General features: G+C 37.9%; 1 protein-coding gene across 2 annotated transcripts; it reads right to left on the minus strand.

The window, feature by feature from the left end:
• Positions 1-259: 259 nt before the first annotated feature.
• On the minus strand, positions 260-17,304 carry LOC149836530 (chromatin-remodeling ATPase INO80-like). 2 transcript variants are annotated; one of them, XM_090005397.1, is made up of 22 exons: positions 16,933-17,141; positions 16,665-16,752; positions 15,451-16,301; positions 15,117-15,314; positions 14,797-14,907; positions 13,818-14,248; positions 13,601-13,709; positions 13,434-13,514; positions 12,467-12,639; positions 12,221-12,346; positions 11,857-12,018; positions 11,689-11,746; positions 11,251-11,481; positions 10,873-11,019; positions 10,205-10,771; positions 9,367-9,624; positions 8,906-9,013; positions 3,133-3,227; positions 2,869-3,025; positions 1,958-2,155; positions 1,216-1,371; positions 260-1,099 (listed from the first exon to the last, which is right to left on the minus strand). In XM_090005397.1, the coding sequence occupies exons 1-22, from the start codon at positions 16,993-16,995 to the stop codon at positions 785-787; spliced, it is 4,683 nt and encodes a 1,560-aa protein (XP_089861523.1). In that variant the 5' UTR covers positions 16,996-17,141; the 3' UTR covers positions 260-784. The 2 variants fall into 2 exon arrangements, with proteins under 2 accessions (XP_089861523.1, XP_089861524.1); XM_090005398.1 differs by lacking the exon at positions 16,665-16,752 and having other exon boundaries at positions 16,933-17,304.
• Between the last annotated feature and the right edge of the window lie 1,514 nt (positions 17,305-18,818).

Consider the following 18,818-nt stretch of genomic DNA (forward strand, 5'->3'; position numbering starts at 1 on the left):
GGTGGGGGTCGTTCTAACCCCAGCTTGCCTTTCAAAAAAAAAAGAAAAAAGGATCTGCTAGTTTCCTACAGTGATTAATGAGAAACCCTGACAGCATCATTCTTCACTTCTGTCTTGTATGAATAATGTAAGTAATATGATGACTGAAACTTAGCCCTGTGAACCCTAGGCATGAATTTCAGTGGCGATGAAATACTTAATTTTCAGAATCAACCCTCTCAAATTTCCAACACAATGTACATTACACTTCTGAAAGTTGTTTCCTGTAAAATTGTGATCTCAATAGCTATTCCCTGTAAATTCAAGTTAGAACAATAAACAAGCTAGTTACAAAATTGAACTTGAATTAGTATATCAGAGTGAACTACAATAGCAGAATCAGATCTGCTGAAAAGTGGTAGCAATAGGCAGGTCTCCTGCCAATACCACAAGTTGAACACCCAATGCATCTCAACACCAGGAAGCATTACAGAACTTGTGGGTGTCCACTGTCTATATAGCCAAAGAATGAGAAATATACATACATATATATAAAGCAAGAAAGAGAATCCGTATACTGCTCAGCTAATCCATGGCATGACTATATACATTCTGAGGGCTTGCTAATCTTCTGTCATGGAAATGGCCACAAAAACCAGTGCAATATCCTCAAACTTTTATGTAGGTTCCTATGTTTAGTAAACCTAATCAGTTTATGACTATGGCCTGTATCCCCTCCAGAACAGAATGAGGGTAGCACCTTCACTTTGCTGTTAAACCTGATAAAGACTCATCATCAACTGTTTCAGTCCTGTTCGAGGGATAAATTCTCTTCCTCTTCTCCATTGGTAACAGGAGTCAGGTCAAAGAGAGGTGGGAACTCAGATAGATCCACTGCTTTTCCTGGTACAGAATTTGATGCAGTGACAAGGCTACCATTCACGTTTGTCTTTGGCCTCTTTCGGCTCTTCCCCTTTGGCTGGCCAGTGACCATGTTTTTTCCAAATTCTTCATCATAATCCAATGGAATATCCATCTCTGTGGCTCGACGGACATTCTTGGAAACTTTCTGAGAATTGCGCTGCCTTGAAGGTGTTAGATTGTCAGAATTTGCTTTCCTCTGCAAAGTTTATCGCAGAGCTAGAAAGGATCAGAAAATTAAGAGTTCTGACATACAAAAAAAAATTCAAAGATCCACAAACAAGTATAAAAACATAGAAGATAGATTCACTGCACCTTTTTGCTGGGTGCCTTTCCATTCTCCAGGTCAGGTGCTTGGTCACGACCTGCGTCCTCACCACTGAGGTTTGTGAAATCTTCTAATGAGGCATCTCCTTCAGCATCAAGCCGAATGCCCTTTGTTACCCGTTTTTTCTTCTGCCTTTCCCTTGCCTGCAAAGAGAAGAATACATTGAGACACCACCCCTCTCACATGAGATATACCTTTTGCATCCTTGCTCGCATCAGGAAACCATGGTGTTCTTAGATTCAAATAACAGGATTGCAGCACTTCCATATCTGGTTACAGGTCCAAATCAAGAATTAGTTATCGTGCCATGGTACATATAAATTTCCATTAGCCTGGTTTGGTGTTGACCAATGCTCTGTGGGCCACTCAGCGTAACAGCAACCCAACTCACAAGACAATGACAAGCATAGTTGCCAAAGCAGAGCCCTGAACCAGCAGCTATCAACGCTTCCTCTAAATAATCATTCCTTTTCAACAACAAAAAATAATGAAAGCTAAAGCAGCAAGCTTACTGACAGATTTGTCAGTTAGATGACTCAGACATGGTAAATCTCCCCTTTCTATATAATTTTTTCTTCAAGCAAAAAAAATAGAGGCAATTCTTTTCTATATGCTTGACTACATTCATGTGCATCTTATAAAACCAATTTTAAAAGATGTATGCTCCTAGCTCCACTCAGACTTGGAAACATTTTTTTAACTTTCCTAAAGAAAAGCTTAAGAAGTAACCTGTTGAGGTATCTCTTTCAATTTTTGCTCTAACTGGGCATCATCAATAAGTAATGAGACAACGTCCTCAGGTGCCAAAAGTTCTCCCTGAACATGACCTCCAGTCATAACAAGCTGCTGTACAGTATTTTTCTGACTTGCTCTTTGCAAAATTTTCTCTTCAACCGTCTCTTTGCAGATCAACCGGTATACAGTAACCTACATGCCACACATACAGGTAGTGTTTAGCCAAAAAAAAACTGTCTTTCATCCTTACCTTCAGCACACCGTAATTAAAAAGTGCATCAAAAGAGATAAACTTCAGCCAGTGTAGATTCGTGCATTGAGAACATAATTACCGAAAAAAATACAGAAGCATATATAATTCAAACAAACATTAATCACTGACAACTAGCCAAACCTAAGGATCCGTATTGTGAATCATGCATAATAATAACACAAGCAGCCAAATCATCAGCCGCTTCTTTTTATCAGTATAAGCCGAAAAACAGTAGCCTCAAATGCATGAGATAATAAAACATATAAGCAGGTAATCATCTATAACTCAAGATCTATACATAATGAAAGTAAAAGATGGCCAACTTCGACTCAAAATGAGATCAGACTTCTGTATAAATATTGTGGCTTTTGAACTGTGTACTGATACTAAATGATATTAAATTTGCTCCCTAGTAATAGAAGAAAAAGGAAGAAACTGAGGACATGAATCATTAACTGATGAAAATGGAGAGGACAGGGGGAACAGGCCCACAATTCAGACTCTAACCATGCCTCTTTTAAGACCAAGGTGGTTTTATGTGTCAGCAGAGCATAAGAAAAGAGAAAAGATAAGCACCATATGAAAACAGAAACAATTCATTCACAGCAATAAGAAAAAAGAAGTTAAAAAGCCATATATTAGGTAAACTGACCTCCTTTGTCTGACCTAGCCGATGTGCTCTATCCATTGCCTGTAGATCCAAGGTTGGGTTCCAATCACTTTCATAAAATATGACTGTATCTGCAGCGGTCAAATTAATTCCAAGACCTCCAGCTCTAGTACTCAATAGAAACACAAATATATCGCTCCTACACAGAGAAAAAGCCACTTTCATGTCCAATAAAACCATGATCATACACATTTACAACCCAGAATAGATAAAGAAAAGTGGATGGAACAAAATCCTGATTCCTACCTACGTTGAAAATCCCTGACCATGTCACGCCGATCCATTATGGTTGAGGATCCATCCAAACGAATATATCTGTACTTTCTATAGTTCATGTAATCCTGAAAAAAGTAAATTTACAAGGGAACTAGCTTAAGATTGGATATAATGAATATAGTCAAGAGAGAAAAAAAATGATGCAGAAGATAATATATGGAGGTCCAGGAATCTTAGTTGCATTCCTAACAATGAGTTTATACTTCAAAGTACAGATGAAACTGAGATTGAAAAGCAAGCAAGACTTGCTTCTATCTGCATCAAATTCAGAAAGTTGAAGACAAAGTTTAGGAATCTGGTGACAACCGAGGAACCAAGTTGCCTTTTTTCAGGTTTTCAAGCCACTCTGCTTAAGGTGGTATTACGGAACAACTTCATTATGATCACCCAGAGAGAGAGAGAGAGAGAGGACAGTACTCCAGATTTGCTTAATTTGTTGAAGAGCAAGCTCTGTGTGTGTGTGTGTATCTGAATGTGTGCAAACATGCATGTGCAGCAAAGTGCAAATGTGTCATATATATATATATATATATATATATGCATTCACATGTATATATGCATTTTTTCATTTTTAGAATGTATTCTTGGGGTAAAAGTGTAATTTTTCATCTATTTTTTATTTTTTATTTTTATTTTTATTTTTTGTTCTTTAGGACAAAATTGTCTTCAAGGGCATTTTTGTCCATTGTTGGATAGCAGTTGGGCTAGTCCAACAGCTAGCTCAACTAGCCATTGGACTAGCCCAACAGCTAGTTGAGCTCCTCTTCCCCCTTTGTGAATATATGTGGGGATTACTCCCCATTCTATTGTATGTTTTTCTTAAGCATTTGCGGGTTCATAAAATTGTATTTTTTATTTTTGTGCTTAGCCCTTAGTGGCTTGTGCTGTGAGCTATATTGTGTTCTTGTGCTTGCCCTTAGTGGCTCTTGCACTTTGCTCATTAGTGGCCTTGTAATTGTGCTCCTTCTCTTGTGCTCTCCTTACACGGTATCAGAGCTAATAGGCTCTTGATCCTAGTGACCTTTGTTAAGATCATGTTTCTTCTCGGAAAACGTGCCAAAGCCTCAAGTGATCCTATCTCTTCATTGATCTTGCATTCTTGAGAAAGAATCTGTGTTCGTCATGCCCAACAAGTTGAATGGTTTCAACTACTGCACTTGGGCCTCTACTATGGAGAACCACATATTATCCAAAGGACTCATCAAGTACATTCTGGAGCCCCAACTCTTATTCACAAAATTTGAGAATGGGAACATTAAGTTTCTCGATGAAGATAATAATGAGGCGGCCAACCTTGAGTTTGAGAAAAATCACATGGAGTAGCGAATGAACAATGCTAAAATATTGGCATGGATTTAGAGTAGTGTGAATGCTTTTATTCTTGATAGTGTGGCATAATTCAAAGTTGCTAAGTATGGGAGCTCCCAAGAGACATGTACACCATGAAGGACATGACTCATTGGTGGAATCTCCACCAAAGAACGATGTCCTTGAGGCAAGGTGATAAATCAATCTGTGATTACTATAACGAGGTGGCCTTCCTTTGGAGAGAGCTTGTCATCTTGGAACCCAAGTGGGAAACTATAGGAGATCATCACCAAAGACAAGAACAACTCAAGAGTGGGGTGTCAACGGGTCAGGATTACCCGGACCTGACCCAAACCAAACCCTATAAGGTCAAGGTATGGTGATAAATAATAAGACCCATTTAAGACGCGGCTCCGGACCCAAAGGTCTGATTAATACATGGATCTAGGTATAGTTTGGGAAATTTTATACCAGACCCAGGCCCGACCTGAGTTCCGATAAAAGCCCGCAAAATTTTCAATGTAAAAATGATTATTTTACCGGGTCTGGTTCATGTAGTTCTTATCGGGTCCGGGTTTGGTTTCTCTTATAGTGGACCCGATTAGACTCGGGCCCAGACCCGATACCATACCCAAAAAGTGGGGCTAAGTATTGTTCTACTTGGGTCCGAGGGAGTAAGAATGATGTTACTCAACAAATCAAAGGTTCCTTCTTTCCATGAAACTCTTACCGAGTTGAGCATGGAGGAAGGAAGACTGAAGGAAGTCAAGGAAGAAAAGACCAATGACATTGTTCTTGCCGCCTCTAAACCCGATGCCACCACCAAGACTTATAGGCCACCACACTTTGGAAAGCAAAATGGAGGTCAAATAAAAATTATGTTGCTTTTGCAATGAGCTGGCATATCAAGTTGGCTTGTCCAAAATTGAAGACAATGTAGCTTTAGTTGGAGACACTTCAACCAAAACTAATAGTGAAGCCGATAACAAAAGTGGCGGTCGACTTCAAGATCTATCTATTACACAATTGACGAAGGCATTTCAACAATTCTTGAATACGTATACATCTACTTCGGGAGAAATCATGTCTTCCACTCCTCCTCCAGGTATGACATCTTGAATCCTTGACTCGACAACTTCTTTTCACATGACACCTAATGGGTCCCTATTATCTGATTGTCGCACCAATAAAAACCTTTCTATTGTCGATGGCACTTCTTTAGTAATCACTAGCATTGGTGATTTAGAAAATAATTCTAAAAATTTTCTTGTTCCAAAAGTTAGAGCTATTCCAAAATTAAATGTAAATTTACTTTCGATTTCTCAAATTTTCAATCATGGGTATAAATTTCCTTCTCATCTAAGGCTTGCTTGATGCATGATCGGCAGTCAGGAAAGTTAATTGGGAAAGGCCATAGAAGGGGATATTTGTACTACGTGGACTTTACGTGTATTCCAAAAAAGTCTTTTTGTGACTATGTCCAAGAGAAAGATATTGAAACTTGGCATAAAAGACCAGGACATCCAAGTATATTTAAATTATCTCATTTTCGTTTTTTGGGAAAATTTTATAATGAGAAAGAATTTGTTTATAAAGATTGTATACTTGAAAAAAATGAAAACTCTTTCATTTCCCTCTAGAACTTATGAGACTAAGAAAGTCATTGAATGTGTTTTTTTTGTTATGTGAAAAATCAAAAGGGTTATAAGTGTTGAGTTAAAACATGAAAACCTTTATATTTTTAGAAATGTTACTTTTCTAGAAAATGAAAATGGATTTGAGAAAATTGTGACTAAGAAAGATACCAAGTATTCTTTTTTGTGATTTATTGCCTAAGGAAAAGAATGAATCATTTAACTCTAATGATGTATGTGTTAATGATCTTGAGAATGATTATATTATTAGTGACTATTGATGTTTATGTAAATGTTGATACCAACAACCTCTTTGGAAATGAAGATAATGATATTCAAGAACTTAATGTCTACTCCTAGCATAAAAGTGAGGAACATCCATGTGCACCTTGATAAGTTCTTGCAAAACCAACCTACAGGTGAAACCAATGTTAGGAGATCAGATCAAATATCTAGGCCCCCTAGTAGATTTGTGTTTTATAAGTCTTTTCCCCTAAATATAGAGTATGCCTTTTAGCTATACATGTCTTTCATGAACTTTCCTCGTACAAAGAAGCCAAGGACCATCCTCATTGGGTAGAAGCTATGAAAGTTGAGTTGGATGCCCTCCATAGAGACAAAACTTGAGAATCTGTAAATCTTTCTTTAGGTAAGAAAATTATAGAATGTAGGTGGGTATTAAAAGTTAAAACTAAGAGTGATGGAAGATTAGTAGCCAAATGGTAGGCCCAGGAATATGAGATTGATTATGAGAAAACCTTTATGCTCGTAGCTAGAATAATTAGTGTTAGAAACCTCATAGCTATAGCCTCTATTAAGAAGTGGTCAGTTTACATGTCAAGAATGCCTTCCTAAATGAGGATCTTAACGAAGAAGTATACATAGACCGCCCGAGCTTGAGGTTGAGCAAGGTAAAGTTCTTAGACTTAAAAAGGCTTTATATGGTTTTAAATAGACCTCAAAAGTCTGGTAAGATGATTTTATATCTTGTTAGATGATTATTACTGATAGAAAAGGAGTTATTAAAAATACTCTTAAAGAAAATTTTGATTTGCCTAACCTAGGTTTTCAAAGATATTTTTTAAGTATTGAGGTTACTTATTCTCCACGAAAGTACATTTTGTCTCAAATGAAATTGGCATTCGAGATTATTGCTAGGTCTGGGTCGACAAATGAAAAGGTTGTGGATACTCCCAAAGTCATCAACACTAAAATGAAGGCCAATGATGGAACTCCTTTAGAAGATCCCATGCCTTATAAACAGCTGATTGAATCTCTAACATACTTATCAATCACTCGACCCGACATCGCACATGTTGTACATAACACCAATTAGTTTCAACATGCACCTACTTCAGTTAACATAAGTGTAGTCATGAGGATCATTCGATATATTAAGGGCACCTTAATTAAAGGATTATTCCTCTCATCTTCTTCTTGTTTAAATTTAATTGCTTATATTGATTTTGATTGGGGAGGCAATCCTAACGAACTATGTCACATAGGTGCAGGTAAGGGTGTGGATGCGACAATGCATCACTTTAAAAAAAGTTGGGTGCGGGGAGTGTGTATATATATATATATATATTTAACAATTTTAAATTAATACTAAGTATTTGTGTGTATTTATGTATTTATATATATAATATAAATAAAAATGGACTTGATTAGGGCTAACTGAATTTACTTTTGAATAGAAATGGACCTCAATGTGGTTGACTTCACCTAACACAAAGGAAGTTGTGTCCAAGTGTCGCACATGCCTGGGTGCAGGTGTGATGCCCTGTTAGAAGAGTCCGTGTGACATAGCTAATGATCAGATTTCTACTACAGGTTACTGTGTATTTTTTAGAGATTTTCTTATATCATAGAGGCGTAAGAAGCAACAAAATGTGTCACTTTCTTCCACCGAAGCCAAGTATCGGACAATCGCAACTACCACCACCGAAAATGTTTGGCTAAGATGTTTGTTGAAGGACATGGTTGTTTACATCTCTACTGCTATGAAGATGTGTTGCGACAACAAAAGTTCATATACATTGCAAGCAATCACACATTTCATGAATAAACTAAGCACATAGAGATGACCTAACATTATGTTCGAGAAGAATATCTCAAAGGAACCATCGAACTACCTTATGTAACATTGAAATATCAATTGGCCGACTTCATCACCAAAGCCTTTTCATCACCTTTTTTCTCGTTTCTTCTTAGCAAACTTTTTGTGATCTCCCTGTTAGTTTGAGGGGATATATATATATACGCATTTTTTCATTTTTAGAATGTATTCTAGGGGTAAAAGTGTAATTTTTCATTTATTATTTATTTTTTTAGGACAAAAATTCCTTCAAGGGCATTTTTGTGCATTTTGGATAGTTGTTGGGCTAGTCCAACAGCTAATTGAGCTCCCCTTTTCCCCCTTTGTATATATATGTGGGGATTACTCCCCAAGCTAGCCGTTGGACTAGCCCAACGGCTAGTTGAGCTCCCCTCTTCCCCCTTCCTTTGTGTGTGTGTGTGTGTGTATATATATATATATATATATATATATATATGTGTGTGTGGGGGGGGGGGGGGATTACTCCCCATTCTATTGTATGCTTTTCTTAAGCATTTGTGGGTTAATAAAATTGTATTTTTTATTTTTATGCTTAGCCCTTAGTGGCTTGTGTTGTGAGCCATATTGTGTTCATGTGCTTTCCCTTAGTGGCTCTTGTACTTTGCCCATTAGTGGCCTTGTAAATGTGCTCCTTCTCTTGTGCTGTCCTTACAAAATGATACCAATGAGAATGTAAAAGTACCTCGAGAATATTCAACATCTTAGTCATTTGAGCAAACAGAAGTACACGATGATTTTCAGCCCGTAGACGCTTCAGCAGTATATCCAATGTCTGGAGCTTCCCAGAATCCTGTAGGAAAAGGAATGATCCTTTAAGTTACAAGGATATCATCAATATCATCAATATCATCTACTCCTATCCCATCTATATGTGATCAACTATGCTGCGCACACAACCTGACATCTTGAAGCATAATGCAAATTGCTATGCTTCATTATACAAATTCTAGAAACTTTTGAGATGTGAGATGCAGCTTCACATGGCTTGAAGCTAAAAGTGGCACGTTCTCCATAGATATGGCTTCTCCGTTTTCTTGTTTACTTCCCACCATGGATATCAGGATTGGATGCCTCTTATCAAATTCTAAATGCAAAAAGTAATATATAGATTATAGAATAACATTGGAAAGAAACAAAGATCACCGTGAGCATCTTAGCATGATCGAAGCTCTGCATGGGAGGTGATGATCCAAAGATCTTGTATGTCAATTGAAGAACAGGCTGTACAACAGGCAATTCAGCATCTATCTCTTGTATCAGATGGTGGAACTCAGAAGGTTTTCTGGGGCCGTTAAATTCAGATGTGCGAGCAAAACCAACAAATAGCCTTTTCACCCAGGGATGGTGTAATTCTTCAAGCCTTTGGTATGCAAAGCTTCTATCGGAACAGTGAACATCAATCTACAAAAGAACCAAAAACATTAATTGCAACAGATGTTTTGTGGTGGTGCATATAAGCACTTAGAAATAAAAGTGCATCACATCATCTGATTCTGATTTTTTACATTGCACTTGGCTTGATCACATTTTTCTTCCATTTCTTTAACATGGAAAAGAAATAAAAGGTAAGACAAAAAGCCTTCATCATTAAGGGGTCAGAATACACACACACACACACACACACACACACACACACACATATATATATATATATAGAGAGAGAGAGAGAGAGATGCTCCATTTCAAGCTTTTAAAGCTTCAGAGAGTCATAGACTTTGAACATTGTCACCAATGTCTACATCTACGGAACATAAGCTGCAAATAAGCAAATTAAGATCACAATAACAGCAAAAAAAGAGAGTAATAAATTAGCAATATCTTAAGATGAGGACATGAACTTCACAAAAATATGCCAAGCCAAGAATGATGCTGCTGGAGTTTTTGTCTTGCTAACAACTGCAAGCAAAAGATGACCCCATGCCATAAAGAACCAGTTTTTAAAATTAAAGATACTGAAGGAAAAATACAGAAAGAAACTTACAGGTGGAGCTCGGCCGCTGGGGATGAACGTGTACGTTGAATGTATGAGTCTGGTATTGGATATAAATCTATCATGGTGTGAAGTGACTAGTCCCTTATATGGGTCATTACCAGGACATGTCACAAATTTTCTTTTTAGTGAATTAGAATCTGAATGTATTGGCAACAACAACATCCTTGTAACAGCCCTAACTGTCTCTTTTCCCAGGTAATTAAATTGAGGATCATCTCCCTCAGATTCCAAGAATGAGTCAACTATTTCATCTAGATACTTTCTATCCCACACCATAATAGCAAATAGTAGCCTCTCAAAAACAGAAACCTTAGCCAGATAAGCAAATTCTTCAGGTGAGAGATCAATCAGACGAGAAAACCCGAATGTTCCACTCTTCACAAGAGCACTTAAGTGAGGCAAGCTTTCACCTTGTGGAAACACAGACCTATATATATTTTCTGGAGAATATATATTAAGTAGTTTCTCAAGTACTCCCAACTGGGCTGTACGGCCCGATGTGGAACAAGGTAACCTGGCATCTCGAAGAGTTTCCTGATAGACCAGCTTTGGTATCTGAAATGGAAAACAATCTGATGTCTAAGGAGAAAATGTTCATAAAATGGAAGGAACAAAGAAAAAAAATAGACATAAAAAAAAATTGAACTTGGAATTGCCTCATATTTTATGGGATTCCGACTCCCTGCATAGTGTACATCCTCTAGTTCTCCAAAAGGTGGGGGCAGAAGAGAATTTGGAATCTCTCCAAAGTAATAGGATGTGTTTCCCTCATTACGCTCAAACAACTCTGGATGGTTGCACACCTACAATAAAATAGAGAAAAGTAAAACCCACATCTTATGTTCATTGTCTATTGGAAATAGAACTGCAAGGTAAAATTGAGTCTCAAAGGAATAACAATACTGATTTCTAAAGCTCTTAGAAAAAATTGAAAATTTGTAACAAATTCATAATTAAAATTTAAGCAACATTCTATCAAGAAACGAACAGGAAACACATCATACGTGATAAAACAAATAAAAACAGGTGACTACCTTTCTTAGCTGGATAACTATATTCATGAGGTTAAGAATTTTCTTCTCATTAAGATGTCCACGACTGCCATCAAACAACTCGGCAATGGATATTTTGTTCTTAATAGCTTGATAGAATGCTTGCTGACGAGAACTTAATTTGCAATGTACTGTAACTTCCTTTTTGCTGGTCATTTCTGATATCACATCTTTCTTAACTCGCCGAAGCATAAAAGGCTTTAAAACCGCATGCTGTCAACAAACAGACACATTATTAAAGTCAAAGAACCATGGAAGCAAAAAAATGTTTTACTTTAAAGTTTGAACAAAAGCAGGACTCACTAGATAGCCTGGAAAAGTCCATAAAACAAATATACGAATTTTCAGCATAAGGATAGGTTGACAAGAACTACAGCCTTATGAAACAATATTTGAAAAGTTCTATTATACTATCCTCACCAGTCTGTTAAGTTGATGTTCATTCAAAGTGCCACCATGCTCAGCATGGCCCTCAATTCTGGCAAACAAAAAGAATGTAAACAAAGCTTTCACATGGGGCACAAAAACAGAAAGAATAATGAAACAGGAAAGTTAAAAAAAAAAAATAGAAAAGGTTTAAAGCAGTACCCTTTTGAAAACCACTCATTGAATTGCTCATGACTGTCAAACAGTGTAGGCATAATGAAATGAAGAAGAGCCCACAGCTCTGCCATGTTGTTCTGTATAGGAGTCCCAGTCAACAGCAATCGGTTTCTACAGTTAAAACTGAGCAAGGTCTTCCAACGTATACTGAAAAAGGAAAAACAAAAAAGACTTATCAATCAAGAGTTAACATGTATGGTAATGCACACTTTGTAAAGTGGAATTTAAAAAAAAATGCAACAAGCATTTCAGGTTAACTCTGCAAAGCACCATGTGAATGCCTATAAAGTTATATAATATACACATAAATATGAACCATAGATTCCTGACAAGTAAAAATGCACAGAACCTTGTGGCGCTTTTAATGGCTTGCGCTTCATCCAATACCATGTATTGCCATTTCACACGCTTGAAGTACTTCTCATCCGCCACTAGAAGCTGGTAGCTAGTAATAAGTATGTGGAAGCAGGATTCCCTGAAAATATAAGTGATAGCAGACCCTTGTCTATTAATGGTCAAGATTGCAACAGATGGAAGAGAGATTTAATAATTAATAACTGGTCTTAATATATATTACAGAATATTCACTACTAACCTTCGGTAAAGGCGTTTAGGATTGATGTTCTTCCTCAGTATCGCCCTCTCCTGAAGCCCACCCCAGTATGGAAGAGTTTTAAGATCAGGGCAGAAGCGACTGACTTCATCTGCCCAGTTATTCAAGACTGATGCAGGTGCAACTATCAGAAACGGCCCCCAAATATTTTTCTCCTGATCAAAACCATCGCATAGGAGTTAAAAGATAATCTACATTCACACGCACTCAGTAATCCTTGCTAAATGAAGCAATTCAGAAAGGAAAATCACATAATTCTGTGTTTCAGCAAGGGTGTCCGCTTCCCCATTGCAATTTTCAGGATTCTGGGTTTTGAGAAAATTTAAGCTCATAACAGTGACTGTAATTTTCATTGCATATCATTGGTTTGTTGCCATTCTTAAGGTTTCTCACGATGATGAATATCGATTAGATTGATTATGCTGATAAGAATAGTTGCAAACTTGCAATTGCAGGTGAAATTTTACAATGCAATTTTATCATGATATTTTCAAGATCTGATATGATCCAGAAAATCCAAATATTGTTTATTTTCAACATATCATGGTTTTGCCAATACTATCCTTTTTTATATTCTAAATTATCCTGTATATTTTTTTATATTTTCCTATATATTTAGTGCATGCTGATATTTTACAAAAAACACATTTTCACTAGATTTTCCCTTGCCCAGGAAATCTCGATAGTCATATTTATGACATTGTTGATAAGACCATTTTGTTAGCTATCATGTTTCTTCCTTTCAGCATGGGGGAGAAAACTATCACCTACAATTTCGACAATGTTTTGTCCCACATCTCCACTCTAGCAAACATGATTCGGTGCAAAGCAGGAATTGGGAATTCATACTCACATACATAAATACATATTGAAATACACATACACAAATTGTTTCTAAAAAAAATCATGATGTAATTCAGGGCTTTAGCAACAAGTTAACGTTTAGCACCTCAGCTAAATGAGCCAAGAATGCCATAGCTTGAATGGTCTTCCCCAAACCCATCTCATCAGCAAGAATGCCATTGAGACCCTGCAATTAATAACTAGAATATTTTAGTGTGAAGAACAAAATATATATAAAAAAACATCAGATAATATGTCGTGTCATAAGTTTACCTGCTCATAGCAATTAACAAGCCACTGGAGACCCTTCAACTGATACTCTTTTAAACACCCTTTAAACAACTCAGGTGTCTGTACTGATGAAGCCACAGGCATTGTCGAGCTATGTAACAAAATAAACCAGTAAGATTGTTATGAAAACAAACAGAAGGTATTTGACAAACAATAACAGAAGTTCAAATTAAACCTACAAGAAAAATGGTTAACTTACGGATGCAGCAAGTCGATGTTACTAGAACCTGCAATTGATGCTTCCACTGCCATGGCCTCCGGCTCAACAACTTCACGCAACTTCATGCATTCATTGTCAAATGCACTTGTAAGCTTCTTCTGCTCAGAAGCTGCATGTTGGGCTGCTTTCAATGCTTCTCGTTTCAAAGCAGCCTCTTCTTGGTCCTCCTCCTCATCAGCCTTAAGATCCACCAAGCTAGATGGCATACCTTCTGTGGTAGCATCTCCATCAGCCACTTCCAATGACTCTGAAGCTTGTGGTGCTGACTTGTTCTGCATGAAATGACTATACAGCTCTGTCTGTGATAGCAGAAAACTAAGCCTCTGTTGTTGCCTTTTTGCTTCCCGAAGTTCTTCTTCACGCTTCAAGGCCTCTGCCGCATCTCTTTCCTCTTTCTTTCTCAATTCTGCCTACAGGAGAGAAAACACAGTCATCAGTTGTTGTGATGGTTGAGCATAAAATGGAGGCCCCAATGCTCAAATCATTAATTCATGTGTGGGTGTGTCAACTAACACACTGCATGTGTGGGCGTGCACATGTACGTTAACTGAAGTACCATTTAGAGACCACAAAGGTAGAAATTCTATTAATTAGAAATCAGTGAACAAGCAGTACAAAAAATAGTAAGGGAAACTTTTTCTATATTAAAGTGGAGGAAGTGTAAGTTCAAACATGGGTTCTGCAAAAGAAGGTATTATATTCATGTGTAAGAAGTACATAGAGTTATAGATGCATATTTCAAACATTTATCAACAGCATTACAACCATATTAAAAAAGTTGTTACCTAAATCATGAATATATTTGATGAATGCAGCAATTTCTATCACCACATGTTATGCATAGTCCATGACCATGTTCAGTATAAGATTATTAACAACTAAAACTAAAAATTTGGGAATAGCTCAATATATAGCAAGAAATGCTTCTATTAGGCATAAATTAGGTAAGAATTGGTACCAGCTCCTTATCCATTCTTTTCCAAAAGACCAGCATATCTCTGGCCAGTTTTCTGGTGCGCATTGGTGCTCCCCTCATATATTTGATGGACCTAGTCGCCCTCAATTTCACCTGGTAAGAACATTCCACAATCAGCCATCAATATGCAAACAGTTTCATCTAGAAAGAAAAGAGAAGAAAACATGGAAGAAAAACAAATAAATAAACACCCTGCAAGATATTGTAAAATGTCATGAAAACAGAACAATAATCAAAATGCCATTAAAAGTTTAAAACTCAACCAATATGATAATGCAAGATATTATACAAGAATTGTGTACCTCTCTTTGACAGGATTCGGAGAATTTCTTTGCATCCACCACTTGTTTCCTGTGAAAATTAGTGAACACTTTGTAATGTCTACCAAAGTTTTTCAGCATGTTGTCCCACGCTTTCCTAAGCTTCTCTTTTTCCTCTTTCTCAATCACAGAGGGATCTTTCTTTATGACTTGCTTCTCGGGTAACCTCCGCTCAATTATCTGAAGTTCAGTTCAACCAAAATCAGGAAAAGCAATGCTTCAACTTGCCAGCAGAATGGTGACGAACAAAATATAAAAAATCTGCTCTAACACAGGACACAAAAAAATGTAGCAAACTGAAGCAGCAGATGCCAACCTCATATGTATCCCCTTTCTCCAGAACCTTTACATAGTGAACCTGTAAAGTACCCATCTCTGACATGATTGACCTTTGAATCCCACCTGCAGCTCCTTCGGGAATTGAAGATGAATTCAAGCCCAAGTCACAGACTTGAAGGTTGAACTTCTGAACTGAGTTGGAAGCTGCCAAGCTCTTTAGTTTTGCCTGTAGCGATTCATGTGTTGGCAATGTCTCTCCCATGCCTGCACGGCTTCGAGGTCCAAACTTTCTATCTGTATCCATCATTACGCCCAAAGCAGCAACATCCAAGGAACCAGTAAGAAAATATTCCTCAACAAGAATATCCGAGAGGCTGGGCAATCTCAGAGTTGGGACAAGTTTTTCATAAGTTGGTGGAATCCTATAGACGATACCCTCGCCAATATCCAAATAAACAGGCTCAATCAAATTGTATCGATCAAGATAACCATTACTGAAATCCATTTCATGGTTATTTCCCTGCTTGAGAGGACTAATATCAGCAAAGATTTCTTTTTGCACCTCCGCTCCACGACCCATTCTCTCTTCTTTCAATGAAACCAACCCTTCATTCCCCAGTCTCTGGCTCTTCGAATGAGTGCCACGCTTTGGGCCTGACATGTTCGTATGATTCGTCGTCAAATTCAAAGAATCCTTGAACCTCACCCGCCTGTACTTCTCAACATGCTCGCTGAGCATCGACCGGTAATCCTCTTCGGAGATATGGGCACCGCACTCACCATCGTCTTCGTCATTGCTGCCACTATTCCTCCGGGCAGACCTCTTCCTCCTCAAACCAAATTCCGGCGATTTGTCGCCAGCATTCCCATCAAATTTTCCTCTTCTACCTAGTGTACAAACAATTCAACAAAAAACAACCAAAAGAAAATTCACAATGTCTCCCCAATTCCCACCACCCAAAAATATCCTCTTTTTATCTTTTTTAACAGAAATTCCCTCATACCAATTAAAATTCTAATCCACAATGAATATCAGGCTGTTAAAATCCAAAAAAAAAGGCAGATAAAAGATAAAAAAGATTGGGTGGGGAGTAAGGAAGGAAGCAGGCCAAGTGACAAAACCCAAATTTGGGTACGAGGGTTCCTAATCAAAATCAAATATTTATAGGAAGAAGAAAAGAAGATACAACAAAACAAGCCCTAGAAATCTAGAAAAATCCAGAAATCCGAAAATCTCGACATGGCGCCTACCTTGGGTACCTCTGCTCTCATCCTGACTACTACTCGCACAATCATCAAAATCGTCATCTTGGTGGGGGATTTGGAAGTTCATCAAGGGCTACAAACACAAGAAACAGAAGAAGCCAAAAGAAAAGAAACAAACCCCAAATCACCAAAACGTAAAAACGAGAGAAAAGAGCAACCTTTCCGCAAATAAGCCATGAAAACGCAGGCCGAAGGATCAAAGATGCAAGAAACTGGTCACAGAAAGAGAGTGAGAGCCCAGAATTTTGCATACCTCGAGGTTGAAGAGATTAGAGAAGGAGAAGTCATTGTTGGTGAGGCAGTATCCGTTCTCCATGTCACATGGTTCACCCAAGAAGAAGAAGAAGAAGAAGAAGAAGAAAGCCCTAAGATTGCCCTAACCCTAGCGAGAAGAAGGAAGGAGAAGAAGGGAGAATAAAAGAGAGAGAGAGGGAGAGAGAGAGAGTTTGCGCACGTGTGAGAGGGATCACACTTGCGTAGGATTAGTGGGGAGTGAGGAAGGATGGGGAGGGACGCACAGCGCAAAGGTGAAAGCGTGTGGATCGCAGGTGCGAAGCATGCAGTTTGTGTGTGAGTGCGCGCGCGCGAGCAGGAACTCGGTGCGAGACGATGCAGAGATTTTCCCGATTTTTTTCCGGTGGGGCAAAATGAATCGATGTAGAAGACAGACAAACGGGTCGGATCATATCGGATAGGATGGATCATATTTGTGAGGTATTGGATATACGAGTCACTAGAATAAGAGAACTGAAATATGAGAACTAGAAATTAGGGCATTTCCAACAATTTTTTTGTAAATCCAATCATGTGGATGTGCTTGGCATGGTGATTTTTTAATGTTTGAATATTTATAAAGATTATGAGCCATTGATTTTAAAGCCTTAAATAAATCTTATTTATGCATCAAAACTAGATGATTCAAAAGCGTGTGCTTATAAAACCAAGCATGTAGATCATATCAGTATGGATAGATTCAAGAGGAAAAGAATAAAAAAATTATGAAAATCGCTCTTCACACATTAGTTCTTATATTTTCAATTTTCTATATGAGGTAATGGGTAGTTGCAAAATGATGGGTGTTAAATGAGTTTTTCAGGGTTTTTTATTTTATTTTTAAATTAGGACCAGAACTTGATTTTATAGCGATCAGCTCTTGAAGTATTTGATTCCCACACATGGGTTTTTATAAGGTTCAAAAAATCAACAGTCCAAAATCTTTGTAAATTTTTTAGTCTCCCACTACCATTTTTTTTTCACCAAAAAACACATGATCCAAGTGTAGATTCCTCGTAAATGGATCATGCCCAACAGATTTATAAAGTCAAAACTGCAAAAAAAAATCATTTAGCACATACCCCCCTCCTCCTCCCCCCCTCTCTCTCTCTCTCTCTCTCTCTATATATATATATATATATATATATATATATATATTACATAAAATCATGATGTCATATTCAACTAGATTTACCGTATAGTTCATGTAATGTACCTCAGGCGGAGGCATGGGACAAGGTCTTCACCCCCGCTCCATCTCAAATTCTACCATTTATCCCTCCATGGGTTTTGATTTTAACCTCCATCTTCGCCTCCACCCCCTTCCATATATTCCATCCCCAATTCAAATGGGGCAAGGTGGGGGAGGGGTCCCATTTCTCCCCAGTCTAATGTCATCCCTAAAGGTATTTTAGTTATTTTACTAATGGGAATAGAAGATGGGGAAGAGCAGCTCAAGAGAAAGCGTAAGTTCATCCCTACACAGGTTTTGATTTTAACGTCCATCCTCGCCTCCGTCCCCGATCCAAATGGGGCGAGGTGGGCCCCCGTTTCCCCCAAGTCCACTGCCATCCCTATGTACAATGTGAAGGCATTGACAAGAAGGTGTTGGATGAAACCCTGTTGTTGTATTGGTGCATCCGTAGCTTTCAAAGGTATGTATGTACCTAGGGTTTAACTCACTAGGATTAGGGGTGTCAACGAGGCAAGTTTACCTGGACCAGACCTAAACGAAACCCTATAGGGTTCGGGTATGGTGATAAATAAAAAGACCCGATTAAGATATGGGGCCAGACCCAAAGGTCTGATTAATACATGGACCCAAGCATAGTTTGTGAAATTTTATACCAGATATGAGTATAGTTA

The sequence above is a fragment of the Nuphar pumila genome, chromosome 5 (assembly GCF_984573655.1).
Source record: "Nuphar pumila chromosome 5, dmNupPumi1.hap1.1, whole genome shotgun sequence".
Lineage (NCBI taxonomy): Eukaryota > Viridiplantae > Streptophyta > Magnoliopsida > Nymphaeales > Nymphaeaceae > Nuphar > Nuphar pumila.

Bases quoted from the DNA above. Each gene is read 5' to 3' on its own strand.
- LOC149836530 (XM_090005397.1), bottom strand. From the start codon at position 16,995: ATGGAGAACGGATACTGCCTCACCAACAATGACTTCTCCTTCTCTAAT. The intron at 12,347-12,466 runs GTTAGTAGTGAA...TTATATTTTCAG, and splicing joins CCTAAACGCCTTTACCGAAG to GGAATCCTGCTTCCACATAC. The intron at 3,026-3,132 runs GTAGGAATCAGG...TTCTCTGTGTAG, and splicing joins GTCAGGGATTTTCAACGTAG to GAGCGATATATTTGTGTTTC.